Source organism: Rhea americana, unplaced genomic scaffold, assembly GCF_003343005.1.
Source record: "Rhea americana isolate MKP2758 unplaced genomic scaffold, rheAme1 scaffold_145, whole genome shotgun sequence".
NCBI classification, from domain to species: domain Eukaryota; kingdom Metazoa; phylum Chordata; class Aves; order Rheiformes; family Rheidae; genus Rhea; species Rhea americana.
In genome coordinates this window covers 849,888-871,897 of record NW_028185539.1, presented here as the reverse complement: position 1 = coordinate 871,897, position 22,010 = coordinate 849,888, and the positions used below count along the sequence as shown (strand labels likewise).

The window sequence follows — 22,010 nt, the reverse complement described above, 5'->3', positions numbered from 1 at the left end:
AAAAAAAAAAAAAAAAAAAAAAAGCCTTCCGAAGCGCTGACCTGTAGCAACAAGGTCTCTCCCGCCGCTCGGTGCACGAGGGCGGCCGCGGGGCGAGGGTGGCCGCGGCCGGGGGCGGCGAGGGGACTGCTCATTCGTACTCGCTCCGTGACTTGATTGCACTAGAGCAGCTCGGTCTCAGGAAATTGCTTGTTACTTTTTTACTGTGTAAATAAAGCTTCCTGGTTCAGTACCCGGGCCGGGGCCGGCCGCCGTCTCTGCCCGTCTGTGGTGCCCGGCGCGGGGCAGCGCCGAGCCCGGCGGCCGCCGTGGGGCCGGGGCGGCACACCTGGGGAGGCAACAGCTAACCGCAGGGCAGCGCGCACCAGCATCGCACGCTTGCGGTCAAGGGCACGATGGCTCTTCCCCGAAAATAAAGCCTGAAAGCCTAGCCAGTTTTCTGCTATTTAATCTGTTTCAGCTCCTTTCAGTCAGCCTCAGCCATGCATTCGGCTGTTTGTTTTCTGCACGCGGTCGTAGCACGCAGCCCCGCTTCCCGCCGCGGGCGTCCGCAGCGTCTGCGTAGGGGCACGGAGCGAGAGCCCAGCGCAAACCTCACCGAGGGAAAAGATGTTAAAAAGCGAGGAACAGGCCGCAAGAAAAAAAGTGTGGAGTGGCTATGCAGCCACGCTTGGCGGGCTCGGGATTTTCTGGGTGGCAGCCTGGTTTTTGCGGGTTGGTTTTTCACGCCCGCAGGCGATGCCCTTCCCACCCTGGACCCCGCGCCGCGACCCCCCGCCCGGGAACGGTCACCCAGCCTTGCTGGGGGTCCTGCTGGAGACGCGCTGCCCCGCGGCTCGCTGCGAGGGAAAACCCGTTCAGCGCCTCTAAAAATCACCGCGGCTGCCGGGCGGATTGAACACACAACGGAGCGGGCGCGGGACTGGCTTTATTAACTAGCCCAGCAGCGGGGCTCGAACCGGGGCGGCAGCCAGGCGTGGAAGAAACGCAGTGAGAGGCCCCGCAGGCGTGCGCTCTGCCCCCCGTACCGGTTCCGCGACGGCCCTAGCGTCGCGGGCCGCCCTGGAGCGCGAGCGGGGCTGGCGAGGGCACCGGCGAGCCCGGCCCTCCCTCGGCGCCCTCGAGGCTGTAAGCGGCTCGCCTCAGCGCTAGCCGGCGTGTGGTAGCTGCAGCCGCGTTTAACGCGCCTGGTGCCGCGGGACACGCCGGAGAGCGGCGGAAGTCGGGCAGCCACGTGCTCTTGGCGTCCCGGTTTTACCGCTGTTTGCAAAATTCCCGCACAGCAGCCACCCCAGACAAAGTTATTAGCTGCCATTTAAAAACTGGGAATCGGGCACCAGAGCCGCGCGCCGGGAGCCCAGACAGCCGTAAGGTTAAGCCTGAGCATCCGGGCCGGCTCTGGGGAAGCGGCAGGGGCAGGGGCGCCCCGAGGGGGCTCGCTGGACGGCAGGCCGGCTGCAGCCCCCCGCGCCGCGCCGCGCAGCCCGCCCCGCGCCGCCCAGGCCCAAGCTGGTTTTCTTCTGCCAGTTGTATGAAACCAAGGCGACAAAACCTCGGCAAGTGCATGGAGGACACCTTGATCGTCCCTTCGCTAAGGTTAGTAGCTCAATTAACGATTAGCCCCGCAGGCATTTTTAACCCCGGGGAAGGGCTGCACGTCGCGCTGTAACAGCGCGATGGAGAGAGGAGAAGGAGCCCAAGGGCGGCCCAGGCACGGCTGCCGCGAGACGCCGTTAACCCTTCTGCGGCAGCATCACTCGTGCAGCTGCTGGAGAATGAGGTCGACTGCCTCGGCGAGGTTGTTCACGTAGGCGTCAGGCTTCACCTGGGGGTGGTTTTCGTCACTGGGCCTGCAAAGGAGAGAGAGGGCAAGGCTGAGGCAAGCGGAGCGCCCCGCTCACCGATCAGACACGCAGTCTGAACGAGGTCAGGCAAGCACGAGGAGACGGGGTACGCGCTGCCTTCTTCCCGGCATCAGCCGCTGCGCCCCGGGTCTCCAGGTGCGCCCACGCCGGGGACTTGTCGGGCAGCGCAGCGAGCAGGAGCCCCAGCCCCGCTACGCCTCCTGGCTGGCATAAGGCCGAAGGAACTGCGTAATCACAGGGACACCTAAGGGCACCCGTGGGCTCCTACTTGTGGTGCTCCCAGGGCTTGGATCACCCAAAGCAGTGCACGGGGATGGGGACGCCAGCCAACACCTCTGCCTTCTGCAGCCGGCGAAGCCTAATAAAGCTCATCATCTACTTCATCAGGTTTTTTATTCCAAGTATCATTCTTCCTTTGCTGCCCAAGCTGATGCTTAGCTCCCTTTTTAATACTAAAACACTGAAGGTTCAAAGTGCCTCCAGAGGACCAGCATTGCTTCTGTCGTAGGAAAGGAGAAACAGCATCAGAAAGAGAGGTAGCTGAGGGTATCTGCAGGCCAAAGGCACAGAGATGCTCTGTCAGTCCGAGCCGAGTCTGTTGGCTCCTGAGACACACACTCGCCCCTCCTGCAGCTTGGGTCTCAGGGTCTTTCCTTCTCCCCTTCCTTTTACCTCTCCTCTCTCCACCTCCCTCGTACCCAGACCTCTACTGGGTGGTGGAGCCCGTATACTTGTGTAAAACTGGGCTATTTGGGCAAAACTTTGCAATACCTTGTACGGAAAGTGATCTACATAAGGAACTAATTAATCCAAGTTAATGCACTGCGTTGGACATGGCACTATCATTCAGGCAATAGGAATATCTGATAGGAATCTCCAAGAAGGTATTTCACTGCAAGCCTAAGAAATTGTGCAAATAATTATTCTCCTATGCTTTTTCTCTAGAAATACATATGGACGGTAAGAATTCACTTTTGACCTAAAGACAGGAAAGGTCTGTACATAGCTTTTTGTTAAGGAGAAGGCTTTGTCAGGGTTTAATTTTGAAGACCACCATCTTCTTGTAAATCTAGTTTGCTGCGCAACCCTGAGGAGCTGCCAGACACCCTTCGCCACAAGCCCCGGCCTGCAGCCGAGTGCTGGGGAGCCGCAGTCACCGGTGATTTCGCCGCAGACTCTGGCCTAACCAGGCGCAGACGCGCAAGCCCGTTTTACTGAGTCAGCAGTACTGCTGGCCCGGTGTGTGTAGCGGGGGGGACAGACAGACACAGCAGAGGCAGAAACAGCCCAGTTTTAGATTTTCCTGTTGATGTCTCCAAACCTCATGGCACTATCGTGGCTGCTGGGCTGAGAAAGCAAACAGCTGTTGAACAGAAAACATATGTATTTCATAGGCTTAATGGCTTTCCGTTGGGAGCGAGATGAGAGCCCTAATGTCTAGCTCCCACCACTCCTGGTCCCTGTAAAGGGCACGACTCCCTTTAATAACAGCTACTTTCTCAGCGGGGAAGATGCGTTTCCCACTGGATGCACGGGAGGCAGGGAGCCTGCTATTAGTATTTGCAGTTTGCAGAGTTTGGTGAGTACTTGTCTGTACAAGTACCAGATTACTCCTTCAGTTCCTGCACTGAAGCTCCCCAGGGCTATTTCCCTTCCGTTCAGCTTTCAGACACGCTCTTCGGTTCTGAGCTCTTTGCACCAGCACAGCCTCTTCCAGGAGCACAGGCTGCTGCAGAACTCACTCGTGGGAAAGTTGCAACTGGGAACAGTGGGAAAGACACAGCTATTGGCTCTTCCTTGGGACACCTGCAAAGCGGTGCACGGCACAAACAACGTGGCCTTGTGAAACTCGCTCTGGTGCTGGCTGCCATAAAAGCATCTTATTTCAAAAGTGGAAGGCTGTTTCATGGTTCCTTGTTTAATCCTCCAAGTTCTAGCTTGTTACAGGGCTACGGTGCAACAAGAACAGTAATTATGATGATTTTCAGGTTTTCCTCAGTCAGAGAAGCATTTAGATTGCTGAAGGTAAAGCTATTCAATAAATATAAAAGAGAAAAACCCTTAAAATATAAAGCAAATAAAAATTCAATACATATCCATCCTTTATGTGGCAGTTGTTGCTCATATCCTAATTTAACCAAGAGGCTTTTATGAATACAGAAAAACCTTTGGCGAGAGTACAGTAAAAATATTATTTTGGGGGCAGTAATTCTTAATTTGAGTGGGGATCCAAAAGAAATAATGAACCAAATTTCTTTCCATTTTACACCCTAAAAAATGTTTCCTTCCTACCTTATAAATTAAAAGAAAATTTTAAGAACTGCTTGAAAGGAAAGCTTCCACCAGAACTTTCCAGTCACACAGCGCCCTACGAAAAGATTTTGTAGTTGATATCCCTATTAACAATACAGCAATCCAGCTGTATCAGCTTCTTAGAGCCAGAGATGAAGGTAATACCTTGCATGTGCTGGCGAAGGGGTGCGCATTTACACTGGAACAAAGCGAATGTGGAGATCAGGCTCAGATAACGTAGTACTTCCTAGGAATACACTGCAGGTTAAGGTCAAGCCATCTACAGATACTGCTGGTGTTTAAGGACGTTACAGTCCACCTAAGACGACTATAAATCAGCTCCATGAGGCTCCGGCAACACAGCGGGACTGTTAATGCCGCAGACCCTTCGATCTATCCACAGCTGGACACCCCCAATTCTGGAGCCCCCCTGATGATGAGCTGCGTGTGAAGCATCTCAGGGAAGCTCCCGACGCGGTAAAGCCCAGGGCAGGCAGCAGTGCAGAGATAAACTCAAACGTTACCCAGTCTCCCCAGAAGTGTCTGAAGACCCTCTGCGGTAGACTGCAGCTACGTCACCGTGCTCGGCCACCACTATTACTAGCTAAAGGCTGATTGCGTTGAGCAGGCACAGGGAAGTACGTGTGCCATCGGACAACGTGTTCAAGACGTGACTGTCCCTTCCGCATGCAGCGAGAGGGTGAGCACGGGCTTCGTCTGCTGCATTCCTGTTATTCAGCCGAAACTCGTTATTTATCTTCTACTTTACAGCCTGATACCCTACAGGGTTACAAATGGGAACCCTGAAATACTATTTTGCTACACATTTTGCAGACAGATGGCCTCTCTTACAATGCAAGAGTTTCAAAATTTTTAATAATATTTTACCGGTATTATCCAGAAGAAAACGAGAGAAATATGTAGCCCTTATGCAGCAGATCCAGGAGAAAAGGAGAGAAATATGTAGCCCTTATGCAGCAGGTGTTTCCTATTAAAGTAAATGGGATATAAGCAGAATCCAGCAGTTGAGCAGGTGCTTTACCTGCATGACTGAAGGAGGCCGGTACGACTTGCCTGGTGTGGACAAGCCCCTATTTCCTTCTCCACAGATGTGCAGCTTCCTTCGGGGACACCAGCTTCGGGACACAGTGCTGTCAGGACAGAAGCCATCACTGCCACTGTGCCAGAGAGTTTATTTACTTTCAACTCATGTCACATTCTGAAGTTTTACTTTTGAGACATGTCTCATATCATACGTCTTAGATTACATATGCTGGTCTCCACTAAGTGGGGGGAAATGTAATAAATAAAACAGTCTGGACTCGGCGGCAAAGCCGAGCAGTGAAATAAAACGAATCTTCCTGCTCTCTGGCCTTCTCCTGAGGCTCTGCAGAGAAGCTTTTATTCCTGTCAGTACCGCTCCAGAAGCGTTTCATGTGGCCACTTCTTTTGTTTTGCAGAATGCTTTGTAAATCACAGAACTGCAAACAAATAGCCACATAATGGCTTTTTTATCCTACCTCAGTATTGCTCTTTTGAGCATCTGTCAAAATGAAACTGTAAGCAGTAATTCCCAAACACTAATGCCAAGAAGCAACTCTGCAAAAGCACCAAAATCATTTAGGAGCCCAAGGCCCAGTTTTGGAAACGCGGCAGGAGCATAGGGCTGTGCTACAAAATCACACGGCCCCTGGCACGCAGGGTGATAACCAGCGGCCCGCGCCGGGGCTCCTCGGAGGGCTCCAGCTCTTCGAACACACTCAGGCGATGTCGAACGCACGCAGAGAGCACAAAGCCAGAATAAACTGTCACAGCCCCCCCTCCTAAAAAAAAAAGAGGAGTAAGCCCCCTTCTGCACAACAGGCAAGCGGCCAGAAAACTTCACTCTGGCCTGCTGTTCCCAGGAATCGAAGACCTTCGTTCTGTGTGAACCCATCACCTCTGAGGGGCTGCAGACCTCTTCCCAGGAGAAAACTCCTGGTACAGAGGGCTTTAAGATATCCTGAGCAGAGCACTGTGCTGAAGCACCATGTATCAGAGCTTAAAGGAGCAGACCCTTCCATTCCTAGGAGAACTAGGAATAGAAAACTGCGACCCCGGTCCCAATTCCCTGGCTGCAGGTGCAGTTCACGCAGCGCAAAACCAGCAGGAATCGCAGGGAATGGGGCAGGGCCCTGGCTCTCTTTCTTCTGCTTACAGAAAATACAAGCACCTAGCGCAGCCCAGCGAATGGCACTTCTGGGGCCGGGCACCCAACGACTTGGCATCGCTTCAGTGAACGTCCCGGTGCCTAAGCGCCTCCCTGGCCAGGGCCACCAGGGACAGGTAAAAACTTTAGCGAAGAGCACTCTCATACTTTCAGCCTGTTTTCTCTTTCAGTGACAATGACCTTTTTTTGCCATTATGAAAAAATTGCACTATTACAGACATCATAACAGATGGTCACAAAACTCAAGGTAGAGAGTCTTAGTTCATATTCCAAAAAAAAAAAAATCTAAAAATATGTTAATTTGCATGTCAGTCTAAGAATAAAGTTACACGGAGCTAACTTTAAGATAAATTCCTTCTGATTCTTTATGTGGGACTCTGGTTGCAGAGAAAGAACATAAATCAAAATGACAGAAAATGTTATTCTGTAGCTGAATATTAAGCTGTCAGCAGTCTTGGCCAGTGCTCAAAACTGCCTGAGAAAAGTCAACTATATCCTTGGGAAACACTCTCCTTAGTTAAGCAAGAATTCTTCGGAGTGAAGAATAAGCCCAGGTTAGCTGCTGCTCGCTACGTGAAACGAGTTGGTGGTGGCAGTCCATTTCTGCATCAGCTCTCTGTGGCCATCCAGTTGGCAGACAGAGTGGTCAGGGAAAGACCTGAGTTAGCATAGGGACTAAACTGCCCTCTGAAATGGAAGGTGGTCCTTCTGGGTCCCAGCTACATAATCTACCTATTCTCAAACTGCAGAGAGGAAATTTTTTGCTGCATTGCAATTTCAGGACCTCCTGGCACCTTCTTTTCTTCCCTTGAAAGAAGATCTGTGCTTAGGTCTCCTCCGCAAGGAGCAGCACCAGCTCCTCACTAAGGTGAGACACCCAGGCCAGTCCCTCACACTGATGAGCGCTGGAGAAGCAGCAGTCTCATGTGCCTCACACATGGGCCTGATTTTACCTCTGGAGGCAAGTCCAGCAGAGAAGAGGCCACAGGCCTGATCAAATGCCCCAAGACAGTTTAACGTCCGCAGGACCAGTGGTGAAACAAAAGGGCACCTTCTGATGCGAGGCTGCACAGAGCCCCGCCGTCCACCCTGCTCGGATCACCACCCTGTCGTCAAACCATAGGGGTGGCCCACACGCGCTCAGGCTCTCGCTGAAGCAAACTCTGCTGCTGACCAGTTGGGTTGCTGGGCTTGATGAGTGCCATCAGCGGCGTCCAGCGTAACGCATGCCACGTAGCCAAGTGCAGGATGGGCCAGGCAAGAGGTGCCACATGTTTGGCAGTATCCAACCGTTGTAACACGAGGCAAAGATGCGATGGGGGAACATTGTGCTGTACGAGACCTGTGAGAGCTCTGCCTGACTGGGAGAGATAGGGTCGGGTCTAGCGTGTGATGAATACAGTTACATGTCCGGGCACGTTATCACCGCTGAGAACAGGCAGGAGAAGCTTTTATTTCAGTAATGTTTGGGAAGGGAAGCACTGGCTTCAGGCTATTCTCAGGAAGATCAACATTTTGTGTGTGCAAATGGCCATTGCCAAGCCTCCTGCTGCGCTGCAAGGGCTCAGTGACAGCAGCCCTGTGCCTGACCCCTGTCCAGAAGCTGAAAGGAAAATCCAGAGAATAAGTGCCTTAAAAGAAAAAGCAATTCAAAATTATTGGTACATTACAACACATTGAAGGTACGCAGCATCTTTAGCATGATGCAACCTGGCAAGAGGTCTCGAGGCTTAGTAGTTACTCATGTCTATCAAATCATCCTCAAGAGATGACTAAACATCCTCTTCTCCCAGGGACTATTTGTCACTGTCAGTGCTGCAGAAGTTCAGCAGCTATCTATAGCATCACGAGCTGGGAACTAGTTCCTCCACCCAGACCAAACTGGTTGGTTTGGATCAATGCTTGAACGTGAGACATCACAGAAGCAGCAGAGTGCTGCAGGAAGCTGCCTCTGTGATTTTAACTCTTCACTCGGTCACTCGATAAGAAAAGCTCCAGCATGGTATGAGGGCTGCTGGCGAGCAGAAGGAGATGGCTTCTTTCTGGGGAAGTATAAACCCAAATGCCAGATCATGCGAGGTAGTGAAAAATCACAGTTTGTGCAAGAGTAACAATATTCACCTACTGTCTGGATCAAATTTCCACTAGGATGAATCTGTTCTAACAAGCCAAATTCCCTATCTACACTCAGCTGTGGAGAACGTTCTTGAATTGCCCTGAACTGCTACGTAACTTCCTGGGCCCAGTTAACAACTGTGCTGGTTCACCTTACGGTGGCAGATCTGGGACGGATGCAGTGATCTACACAGTTTTTGCATATTACTTTGCAAGGACAACCAGGAGTTTTTAAAGTGAATGAAGCTACTGAAATAAATACATACTGAAGAGAGCGCTGCCAGGGATAGCGTAAAAGGATGCCCCTAAGAACATTAACTGTTTTTCACTCGCATGCAGAAGCTCTCCCATCAGCTGGGATTTGGGGATGTGGGAACTTGTGCTCTTGTATATGTGGGCTGGAGTGGGCATCAGCCTTTGCTGGCAGCCTTCACTACCAGAACTGCTGCAAGGAAATGTTTCTCAGCAAAGAATTTGGGTCGCAGCATGTTTGTGAGCTAAAACAGGCTGACAGGATCGCGGAGGTATTTTGAGAAGCTGATAGCCAAACTCCTCAATGGGAGCAACAAGTGGGTGTTTTCAGTCTGCACACAAAACACTCACGTAATGCTGCTCCAGCAAATCTGGCATACCAATTGCAGTGATATTCTAAGTGCCTTGTTTGCACTCAAAATATGTGGAGAGCAAAAATGAAACACTGTGTTACTGCATGGACAAAATATGAAAGATTTAACAGATAAAAGCATAAATGGAGGTAGTCGACATGGACTGTCACGGCCACGGGGATGCAAACAGCTCCGCAACTCAGGTTAACCTGAGACCTGCAGAGACTTGACTGCTGAGAACAAAAGCAGATGGTTATTGATCCACACACTATCCGTCCAACAGATTAAAATGAGCTTTCTGCAGGGCTCTTTAAAAATAGGGGTGTGCAGGCAAAACAACATGCAGGGCCAAAGCAAGGCACAGAAGTTAACTTGAAGAAGACAAATGATCTCACATGCCCCAGTACAACGCTGCAGTCATCTGGCAAACCTGCTCTGTTACAATGTGTGCCCCCCTCTCGCTGACCTTCTTAAAAACCACCCCACCTCCCGGGCTGCTACAAGGGACCTCTTTGTGCCACGACACCAAAATCCCACCAACTCCCTTAATTAAACAGGATACACTCCTGCTGCATAAAATTAGATAAAAAAGATTAAAACCATTTCTCCTGACAACATATTCTTCAGAGGCTCTTACCACGTCTGTAAAATATGTGAGACAGACTTTAACAAGATTTTCTTTATGAGGAATGTAAACAGACACTGTTAACCTTTGCTAGCTTCTTTGGACAGATGCAATAATTTTCCTCAGTGCTACAAGTGAAGCCCTCTTTTTTGTTAAACGTGCAATTTAATCAGTTCAGCACTGAAAACCCACATAAATCACAAAGAATGACAGCACACTGATGTGCAGTTAATAAACGTCTGTACAGCACGTTTCCTGAAGGTACCATGAGAGACGAAGCAGCAGCACAGCCACCGATCTAAATGCAGGCTTTTTTGGATCAGGTCTCAAAAAGCACGTCATTTTATCAGTGAAGCGTTGAGATGAGGACTCTGAAGTGTCTCAAAACTTTTATAGAGAAAAAAAAAAAACCCAAACTTCTATCTCCGCGGATGCTGGCGGTGGGCATCCTCAGCGAAAGCTGCTGACCGCGTGCAGGGCGGCTGAGGAAGCCTCCTGCCTCGCTGCCGAAGCCTGCGGCTCCCCCACGCGATCTCCTTGTACGTCATCGCTGCCCGGCCAGCACCCTGGCAAGAGCGCCCGGAGAGCAAACCTGTGGCAAAGCCTTGCAGCCACCTCCACTTCTTCTTCTCTTGCCTCGCAGAGCAGCACACAGAGCTAACTATGTTTCACTGCAACTCATTTAAATTCAAGCATCCACAAACAGGTAGGAATTAAGAGCCAAGTTGTTTGCTAACATCCGAGGGAAGTCTGTGGGCTTGCCTCTTAATTGCTCTGTTTTTTGTTAAACGGCTACAGCTTTAACCGAGCTGAAGAAACTGGCTTAGGCGCAACGCTTCTCCAGGCAATATACATCAACATACAGGAAAACACTGAGATAGAGACAGGGAGTTATCGTCCTGCATAAATTACCTAAAGAAAAAAAAAGAAAAAAAAAAAGCTTGGCAAATGTTAGGCAGCTTTACCTAGATCTTTGTTTTCCTACATTTTAATGCACTCCCTGGTGTGAACACTTGTACTTTTTAAATGTACATGTGTTGAAAATTTAATTACAGTGTTGTGGCAATTTGTTTCTAATCACTTGGCTACACGGCAATGCTGTCAATGATGAGCTCAGATATGCAAACCTAGAAATGGTTGTGTGAAGGACGATGCTGACAGTATGGATGGGACTAAACCAAACAGCAAGCAAAATGCAAACAGGTGGCAGTGCCAGGTCCGCTCCTGCCTGGAGCACGCTGCCTTCCAGCTCTCTCACCAGACTGCCTCTTCTCAGCACTACACAGAAAACACAGCATCTCGCCACCACTCAGTGCAGCACTGGCCATACCGCTACACTCATCTCAGCCCCTGCACTAGTGAACACAGATACTCACTCTTCGTAGTCAAAACATACTACTATCAACGCAGAGAGTTTCCCTTTCTTCCAGCTGCGTACATCAGCATATCCCAGTTCCCCTCTGGGTCTCCAGTCTCACGTCATCTCTTTTCTGTGTGCAGAACAAGGGGAAGCTACTGCTAGCTACGCGCACGAAGGAAGGGTTTCGACGGCTGGCTGAACGCCTTTGCTGGAGATGCGGTGCCAGCGCCGCTACCCATCTGCATTCACAGAAGGCTGCCTGCACACCAGGCTCTTTAAACTGCCACCAAAAGCATTCGCAGCGCAGAGATTTCATGCAGGGAATTGCATCAAGGGAGCAAGGAGGAGATGGGAAGATGGTGACAATGCAAAGTACTAGCAAACTGTAGTCCATAATTGCAGGTTATCATAGTTCAGGGAGAATGAATGGGGCTTTGTAAAAATAAAGAAGTAAAAGAGCAGAGGTGACCAAGATAGATCAGAAACGGAGGTCGCTAGTGACAGGCTTCAGTGGACATTATAGCTAACATTTGGGAGATGGTCAGTACAATGTCCTAAAGGACAGTCCTTGGAGACTGCTATGGAGAAAACTTTGCTCCTCCTGAACTGATTTATATCACGTAGACATGCATTCCTGTGAGCTTTACACTATCAGTGCTTTTCACCTGCCTGGGAGGGTTCAGCAGCTTACAGAAAGTATCTGGGGCATATCACCAAAAGCTGCCCAGCAGACAGTGAGCTAACTGAAGGCAATTACGCAACTGAAAACCATGGCTAATATACTTCCCATCTGTGCATTTCAGATCTCTGATGTGAAAAGCTGTAACGCAAATATTGCATGAATGCAGCCTGCACATTGCACTCTGTTTCCAGGCACGACCTCTACTCTGCTGGTAGTAAGTTATCCCTTCAACAAGCCCAATTCTCTGATATTTTTGATTTCTGTGGAATGCATTGTACCAACCAGTCTTTGAATATACAATATTGAGGAAGCAGATGACGCAGGCAGCTGTTTTCCCCCACCCATCCCTATTTATTTTCTCTCTCAGGAAATACAGCACATGTGAACATGCCAGATTAAGAGCTTTGGAGACTGAAAGTCCTGAAAGGCTCCATATGGGCTGTGGATAGGGCATACACAGATGCCATACAGGCTTCTCCAGACTCCTCTGTCAGCACAGTCTGGTTTTGGAAAGGCACTTCCCTAAACCTGTGGGCCTGCACACAGCAGGATGAGAGGCTGAGCCCAAAATTGTATGTGGAGGTCTTCTTGGAGCCACGTGAAGAACCAGCCCTGAGCCTCCTCTTCTAGGAGGTACCAGAGAGGTGGCCCACGGCAGTCCTGAAGCAAAGGCTAACGCAGACCATCACAGCTCTGTAGCTACTGCGTTTGATGCGGGGAAGGCCAGCTGCGAATGCTGTGGAGGTCTGTGGGATGGTAACACTGTGGCTTACCCACGCAATGGACATGACTTGTGCGCCTGAAATAACAGCTGGCTTCCTGGACCGTCTTGGGAGCACTGAGATCATACAGATGCCTACAGCTGGCCTGTCGAAAGCAGCATACAAATATGTCATCTGCAGAAGAAATTAATAAGCTGTTAAGCAGATTCTGCCCAGCTCCTCAGCAGCTGGAAGACTATCAGCCTGGGAAGTCCCAGGAGGGGTTGTGGGGCTGTGGGCTGAGCGAGCTGTCCTGGCTATTGACGCAGTGTCGTCTCCCGCTGTCGTGCCCTCGATGCCTGCAGCTCGGCTACCCAGGCAGAGCGCGGTGCCTGCCCTGTGCCGATGGACACAGGAGCGTGTGACCTGCCGGGCGGCCAGGAACCTGGTGCGCTCGCGCTTCCGCACCTGGCAGTGGCCACCTCGCAGAGCAGCAGGAAGGCTTTCACGTGGAGCAGCCTCTGGACGCTGCTGTGATGGGGGAACGTGACGCTAAGTGCTGCTGTGAGGGAAACTATTACTAGCTAAATATTTTCATGTAATTGCATCAGAGCACGATATTTTGTTAGAATTGACTTCTTTGTCCCCACCTCCAAAACCCCTCATGCAAAAATCACTGTAAAGTCAAGCTGGTTCAAACAAATATTTAAATAAGCAGACTGCTGGTGTTCAGGCATCTGAACAACAAGTTTCCTTGTTGAGACTGCAGAGCTCTCATTTTGTAAAGCAAAAGCAATGCAGTGGGCCGCCACGTGTCAGAAGTGTATGAGCGGAGCATCAGAGGAGGAGCGGGAGCTGGTTCTGGGACTGGCTCCCAGCCTGCTCAGAGCAGCCCACTGGCTGCACGTGTCACCTGGGGACAGGAAGATCTGAAACTCGGTGGCCACTGGATGATGAGCCACTCAGCCAGCCCAAAGGTACCAGTAGAGGGTCTATGTTTCTTCCAGCAAGGGAGCTTTAAGAGACAAACTGCTAGTGAACCGAAAAGGAGGCGAAAGCAGGCCAGGTTCTTGACAAATGACATCTTTTACTTGTCTAAGGCTGGGACCTGCTGTGGTCCCGTCCTCTCCTGAATCCACAGGCTTGCCACCGTTGCTCAAAAATCAGCCTTGCTTGGTGCTTGGGATGATGGATATTTGATCAGATTTCTCAGAGCAGACTCGGATAGGAGGAGGTTACTATACTTGTGATTGCCATTCTTAGCCTCATGGATGCAATTTTAATTCATTTCATGGGGTGAGGACACATCTGTGCTGAGAAGTATTGGTAATATTTGTGCAACCCCTTCTGTTAGGCCAAGTGATACAGCCAGAGGAAACAGATAAACTCCTGAGAACACAAACTCTTTGTCTGGTATAAAATAGCAGCAAACTTCCAGGTTGGACGCAAGCTGTGATTTACTGCTCCGAGTTCGACTCGATTACCTCTATCGGAACATCTGAGCAGCTGCGCCAAGGACACCGGCAAAGCGGCCGCGCTTCCTGAACCGTACACAGCACCGCGTCTCGCGAGTCCTTCCAAAGACACCGCCCCGAACGCAGCGGACGCGAAGGCCTCTCGCGGACTGCAGGAGACTCCAAACGAGGGACGCACGCACGCTGGGGCCGCGCGCCCTAAACCCTGCGAGGGCTAGTACGCCGGGGTCGTCCGCACGATTTTGTCCGAGCGCCCCTTGCTCGTTAGCAGGCATTAGGAGCCGCCGTTCGGGGCGCGCACTCACTCGGTCCTGCTCGGGGAAGGGAGCTGGCAGGCTGAGCTACAAAAGCCGGCTTTGTTCGCTCCCCGCTCCTCGCGGGGGGCTTACTGCCAGACACAACAGTGTTTCTGAGCTTGCGGTGAAGCCTGTGCCTGGCTATAATGAAACATGAAAGTTTTTACGCCAGCTAACGGGATCTTGCTGCTATTTCTCCTGGGGAGAGCGGTGCCTGCACCCTAACTCCTAGCACCGTGGCGCTCCTTTCTCTGCCAGTTCACCTGCCTTTCCTCCTGCTGGATTTTCTCCTGCTGACCCTCTCTGTGTAAGATAACTAGCTTCTACCTGACGACTACTTCTTAGATAGCTAGAGGAAGGTGTAAAGCATCTGGCCTTAACCACTGTCTGAGTTTTAGCTAGAGAAAGTTAACCGAGGTCAGTCCTGCCTCCAGGGCTGCTGTAGCCTGCAAGCCTACGGGGCAAACGAACCCTGCGCGCCAGGTACGTTTGTGCAAGGGAAAAGGGGGAACGGCCCCCACGTTTGGTGGGGCTGGACCGCACGGGCTCAACTTCTACGTTTGCACATGGATGCACCTAGTGTTGTAACGCGTGTATAGCACAGATGTTTTCAATAAAAGCAAGTCCCCCCCCCAAGTTAAATGCACACTCGCTGTTTGCTGAGAAAATCTAAGAGCTGCCCCTGCTTTGCCAAACTCTGCAGCATAATAGGGTGTTTGCAAGCACCGTGAGACTCGGCCTTGCCTGCTTGGATTAATTATTGATGACCCGTATGGGTCTGCCAAATGACCTTACTCAATTCAGTAGAAAATCATTTTAAATGCCTCCAGGAAAGAATTTGGACATAAATATGTTCTTTGTGCATATATACACACAGATGTACATCTTAAACGCAACCAGTGCATTAGCTATTAATGGGACTTAATATTACACTAGGGTGGGAAAGATTAATTTCAAGGGCTGGATTTGAAGCTCGGTGGCGTTCAGGCATCTTCCTGTGTTAGGCACGTTGAAAGACCTTAACCTAGGAGACTATTTCATTGCTTTCCTGTAACACATTGTTTACATAATCCATATGAAATATGCAAAATGAATGCAGGCTGCTGCATTTGCAAGGCATCGCATGGGGATTTAAATCACAGAACTCTGGTAGATCCAGATACCAGCAAGAAAGGGGATTTTCGGATTATAAAAGAAAGAAGTCAAATTTAAGATTTAGAATGCTGTGTGGAGAAGTTTAATTTTAAAAATATTAGGCCAAAGCTGCACTGATAATGTGACCCTCTAAACAAGACACTCAAAGATACAGCATTAAAAGGCTTGTTTCTCACCAAACAGGAATTTGAACTGCCGTAAGGATAATCATATTTATCTTTAGATGGTGTTTGCTAAATCAAATGGTCTTAATTTTAAAGGTAAATAAAGCTATGAGAATTATCTGTGCGACTCTCAGGAAACTCAAGACAGACACATTTGTAGGCAGTTCTCCTTCTCAAACGATGTAACAGCCAATTCAATCGTGTTATGAACCAGTACTTTATTGCTTCAAACCCTTTTCCGTGTGAGAAGCTAAAAAAGTACCTACGTTGGAAAATTAAAGCACACGCCAGATCTTTGATTGCAAAACCGCCCAGCCTGGACAAGGCAATGACGTGGCCACGCCGCAATCTCGACTTGGTGAGCAGGAATGACAGGTCAGTGGCACCTTCCAGCCCCGGGTCTCTCTGCTGGGTCTCTGTCTGGCTGCTGGCTATGCATTACGGTAAGGTTCAGCCCTGCACAGTCATGCTGCGTTCAGCACCCTGCTCAGGAAACGCATTTTTGCATGCTTTCATTTTTGAAATAACATTTGGCTTCACTAGTCTGCGGTGGCGGGAGGGGTGGGGGTGGTGAGGAGGTGATGCCATGCACCGTTAGCCGAACAAGAAAAATGGTGATCCCACATAAAGGGATCAGTACGCACTTCTCTCAAAGCCGACTGCTACACAAACCTACTTCTGAGTCCCAGAAAACTTCCTGAGACGATTTTTGTATTTTAGGTGCTACTGAAATTCCAAGGAAAACAATTGCTAAGTTTTATAAATTATAGGTAGACAACTTAAAGAAAAAATATAAAGATAGCTAATATATAGGCAGGTAATACAAAACAGATTACTACCTCTTCTGTATATGAGAAAATGGTTGGAATTCTCATTCTAAGAGCCCTCCTCCCTCAAAGAGAACGAGAAGTTTAATAAATGGGTATTTGCAGACACCTAGGCTGGAGGGATGAACTTCTAACAGTACAGCAAATCCGAAGTATTTACCCAGCATTTTCTGGAGATCCTGGGCTAAAGAAGACGACTGGAAGATGAGCTCCCTATCTGACCTACTGGCATTCTTGAGTATTATACTGGCATCTCTATGTTTCTACAAAACAATCACCTTGTGCAGTAATTTGTCTTTGGACAATTCAATTGTCCAAACTCTTATTGGGATTCCAAGTGTCTTTTTTTCACATCAGTTCCTTTGCAGACTTGAAGTGTCAGATTCGTCAATTTGACAAATTTGAATATTTAAACACCAAAAAAGACCAAAGCACCAGTTTACAAATAAATGCTTAGAGAATTTGTATAAAATTAGTGGGAACTCAGCATCCATCCTTAGAGTCCTCTAAGGATCTCAATTTAAACTTACCACTATGGAATGCTCACACATTTTTATTCTATGAGACTTCACTGAGGAAGCAAGACTGCTCACAGCAAATGTGAGAACTGCATTTCGAGTGCCCAAAAGTCAGTACTTCGTATAAAAGACTGCAACTGGAGAAAATGCTGGCCAGTTCCAAGGGAAGAGTTTGAAGGCAGGCAGGATGCTTCTGATGAGCCAGGATTACAGTTAGATTGCTGTCCCATGCATGTTTTAGCACAATATTCCCACTAAAAGACACACTAAAGAGAACAAGGAGTACTTAAGAGTCAAGAGAATCAGTCATTCCAGAGTTGTATTTATGGAAAGGAATATTAATCCAACCTCACTATGCTCAAGGATATCTGCAACTCACCACTTTCTAAACATGCTCTTGTGCAAACACTGGTAGCTTGTACAACGAAGACTGGCCAGTAAGAGTTCAAACCTAATCTTTTAACAAGTGCATAATTTATTGCTGCTGAATTAACCCGGAGGTACTTGTCCGCAGAGCTTTCTAAAGCATACATTTTGCTACACTTATGGCTCACTTGCTTAAGCCTCTCTCTAGCTTAGATGTTCAGAATCTTCTCTTGGGAAGTTCGCATGCTGTGAGCATCTGCCCAGTTTTGCTTCACTTTCCACAGTGCAAAGGAGATGAGACTTTGTCTGCCTAGGAAACACGTTTTTGTAATGTCTGCAAACCTACTGATGCATCCATACAGAACCTTTTGGATTAAAGGCAATGAGCTTTTGGACAAGGAAGTATCCTTTTCTGTCTGCAATGCACCTAGAGCAATGTAGCCTTGACTTGCTGATGTCCAACTTCTACTGCAGTACAATTTTTTCCATTAAATAGCAATACTTTTTCAATAATCCACATTTGCACGTGTTCATGTTTTCTTACAAAAATCAAATTAAATTGTTTAAAAGGGTGTAAGAAATTTTTTTACCGATCTAATATTCTACAGGTAAATGCTCATTTTCCACAGATTATTCTGAACTCTTTCCAGGACCTGTCATCAGCTGTTATAAAAACAGGGATACTATCTGAGCAGGGAGAGAGGTCCTGTGCACGTCACTAAGACAGCAGCTCTTTCTGGTCCTCTGGCACACAATTCCCCAAAGGTGGCAACCCGTGGTGCTATTCTTCAGCGTCTGCGTCAGCTGCGCGAAGTGACAGATCCCATCAGCAGCTTTGTTTTTTGTTTTCTTTCAGCGACGAGAAAACCAGGGCTGCCTGGCAGCTGAGCGGGTAGGCAAGAAGGCCTCGTGCCGTGTGCCTGCAGTCTGCCCGGGCAGCAAGCACCTACGACACAGAGAAGACGACACCACTGGGGGCAGGCCAGCAACGGCCAGCCCACGTTGTTCATTATTTTATTGGAATGAAGAGGCTACCTCCCTCAAGAGAAATGCAGGATGCCCTCTGTAATTAAGTACATAAAGACAGGAAGCTGTTCACAGGACGGTACCATGTTGCATTTGCAGGCCACGCTTCACCCAAGCATCTCCAGTCGCTAGTGAGCATAGCAGGAAACGTGCTGCGTTGCTGCCACAGAAACCTGCTGAGTGCAGCAGGGAAGAGAACCAACCCAGAGCTGACTGTGGCTTCGTGCTTCTCCTCCTGGCTCTTTTCCACCTGGTCCCTGCATCAGACGGGACACGGCAGGGGAAGCAGGGCTGAGGAAAGCTAGCTAGCGCATTTTTAAAGGTGTCAAACCACATCGACATTTGTGCTTAAGAATGGATTACGGGAAGTATGCTAAGCTAACGTCGTTAGTGTAAGGATTAAATCCCCAGCGCTCCTGGCTCTCAGCCCTCTACTTGGACCATGAGAATAGTTGAAGGTTTATACCCACTTCCTTCTAGCTTTGAATTACAGCTCCTCCTGCGAAGGTTGTTAGTGTGTCTGACTTGCTGTGTGCTACAGCGCAGGCTTAGTGCAAACTCAGCATGAACTCTTGGCCTCACCAAAGTCCTCCAAGCATTTTGCTAAAGCTCAGGTCCACAAGAAGTCAGTGGGGTTTCTGCTCTACATTGTCAAATAAATAATCTCAGTTTTGAAACAACTGACTGAGGAACAAACAGGTTTGAGCAGCAAAGTATTTGGGATGCTTAGCTCCTGGGTGAAGTGTGAGATTGTAAGCTCTCCACAGGTAATGCAGGTCTGAGCACTGCTCTGAATGTGCAGTGTCTCGCACAATCTTCTCGATGGTCCTTGGCTGCCACTGTCATAAATGTAATGGCTAATAAATACTGTGGCCACTTCCAAATCGTTTCTTCAAATCAGGTTGTGTGGGAGTGACTAGACGCTTCCTATGGCAGGCTATTGCAGTGTGTTATTCACACATACAAACCACAACCTAAAACCACAAAATCATTAGGATTCCAGTTTTACTCTCTTTTTGTACTGCACCTAGCACACCAGAGACCTCGTTTAGAGCAAAGTCATCAGGCGCTACAGCGACTGCTTTGTTTCCAGCTCCTGACAGATCATCCTTGCAAAGCTAAGACGGTTTCTAACTAAGTTAATTGCCCGAGAACCAGAAGACTATCATGCAATACAATGTGCACAGAACAGCTGTAACCCAAACTATGGCCCAGGAGAAATAGTCTCTTTGGAATAACATCCTCGTGTTCAGAGCAACATATGATGCAAGATTTTTCCACTGCAGGTAAATTACGGTTCTTCTGTGTTTGACCTCTCCCAAGTGAAAACTAAAAGAGCTTGGAAGTCACACTAGAGCACAGAAATGAATTGCTAATGATGGCCCCAAAGCACTACTAGGGATGTTTTGGTGGTTCAGTTTGCACTGCTTTACTCTTTCCCGCTAACAGTGGCGCTGAGACTGCGTCACCGTCTTTGTATCTGGTTTTGCTTTTATCTGAGCATTTCTGTTGAGATTAGTTTCTCAGCAGCTGAGAAACTCAAACTAGTTGACTTTGCATCAACTTCAAGTGACAAGTAATCCTATAGAAAATGAAAGGCCTATAATACTGGTTTTAGCTGCGGGCAAGTTACTTCTATAACCCAATCTGGCTGGAAATAAAGTTAATTTATATAGCATATTCTATACCTTTGAGAAAATCTACTACTCAAAATACCTCAAAGGATAACTTTGTATTAGGGGTGGAACAGTCAAGAGAACCGTATTCTCTGCACAGGTCACTAAATTCTTGCAAGGCATCTTAGGGTGGAGCTATACATCTATGAAGTGAGGAAAAAACTCAATTCCATTCAAATTGTACTCAAGACAGCACAGAGAAATCTGTGGAGGGCTAATCAATCCTTTGTGTTGTTTTTTCTCAGTCTTCAATTAAGCAGTAGCTTGAAATGTAGGCTTGGCATGTGTGGTGTGCCAATATAATCATACAACGAAGAAATTGTGTCCACTCAAGCCCTTGTTTGGAAAGGACTTGTTAGATCACAAAGACAGATTCATCTTCACTAAGTAAAACATAAAAGGAAATGTTCTAACTTATAGCACTATACATTAATGTTCAGCAACATAAGGGGCTTAACGGCCTATTGCTTTTCTACCATAAATGATAATCTGCAGCTACTGGAGAGCATTCTTCCAGACCTGGTTGTGCATTTCATTCTCATTTCATGCATCCATTCTGGATGGAACAGCCTGGAATTATCCAAAGTTCATACAAATGGATATGTTTTGTAAAAGGAATGAATATTGAAGAATCATTGCCAGTATACCTATCTGATATGCATATAGTATAAACTGTCTGAGTAGCTCAGTACATATGCTATACTCTGCAGGTTTTATGACTGCATTTGTTTGAATTTAACAGCCAGCCAATATGAGTTTAAAGGATGGACTTTCTAGGATGTCCTATGATGACCTTATACAACACAGTGGATCCGGATGTATCCGCTAACACTCTTGGTTTGCAGCTAAACAATACTTGTCATTTGTTTTTATTGCTGCTTATGCTGAGTGACCCTAAACTGTACATGCAATTTTGTCAAGCAGCTCCTGCGAGATAGGTATGGTATCTACGCAATTTTGCCAGACATCTCCAATGAGCCTCTGAAGTGGGTGTGCAACCTGCCAATCCACTGCCAGCAGGAACCATTTCTAATATGCCAGACCTTCACACAGCTTCACACTGAAGTCAGACCTTTGCACCTTGGAGAGCTGGAGAAGCCCGGAGCTTCCCAGAAGGATTCATAACATTTCTTCCCAACAACCTGAAGCAGCCAGAGATTAGCGACTGTGGAGCTATGAGCACGCTATACCGAAACCCCCTATTTGGGGCCCAGAGGTACTTTCTTATCAGCTTAAGGACTGAACTAGCTGTAATCTTCCTGTCTGTAGATCTCAGTGTGCTTCGTGCAAAGCTCGAGGAGCTGAGTGAGGGTGCAAAAGGGCCTTGGAGCTCACAGTGCACCCCAGCCTGCAGCCCTGGCCCTGCTGGCCTGGGCTTGCAGGTGACCCTGCCTCTCGCACAGCCTCTCCACTGCTCATACTGATGCCCAACGGCAGCAAATACAGGCAGCCCCAAGCCGGTGCCCAGACCCTGCCTCCTTGCAAATTAAAGAGTTCCTCTGATCAGCAATCAAATGTGCAATCATTTTGCAAGTCATAAGAGTGGGTAAAGCTCAAGCAAGAGCACTTAAATCCAGGGTGGGTTGAAGAATCTTAGCACAAAGAAAAAGTGCTGATTGCCTAGGCATACTTCTGCTGCAAAACCTAACAAAATATTGACTCAGCTTCCAAAAATGAGGCTGAAACCCACACACCATACGAATCTTTAAACCCACATGTCTAGCAGCTGCTGCTCATATGACCCTTTGCTTCGATAATGCTTAAAGAAGTCATTTTCAAATATTCCCCTACGGAGACCTACAAAATTGAGTTAAAAACAAAGTAAAAACATCTATATCTTAAAATAATCCTCTTAAGTCACCAGGAGAATCAGCTGAGTGTTCCTCAATGTTTAGAAGGCCTCTACTTCAGGAATTCTTGCACAAACATTTTTCTGTGTTGTACAGCTAACTTTATTCTTTTACTACCCCCAAAAAATGTGGCTTTACTTTTACTTTTTGTGCAATTTAACATCACTAAAACTAACTCTAGGTTGATATGACTTCAGGTTTCC

General features: G+C 48.3%; 1 protein-coding gene across 1 annotated transcript in view; it reads right to left on the bottom strand.

The window, feature by feature from the left end:
• Positions 1–910: 910 nt before the first annotated feature.
• Positions 911–22,010, bottom strand: part of LHPP (phospholysine phosphohistidine inorganic pyrophosphate phosphatase) — a 114,046-nt gene continuing 92,946 nt past the window's right edge. Inside the window, exon 9 of the mRNA XM_085299119.1 lies at positions 911–1,850. Coding sequence (XP_085155245.1) covers positions 1,754–1,850 — 97 coding nt within the window. The 3' untranslated portion in view covers positions 911–1,753. The remainder of the gene's footprint in view (positions 1,851–22,010) is intronic.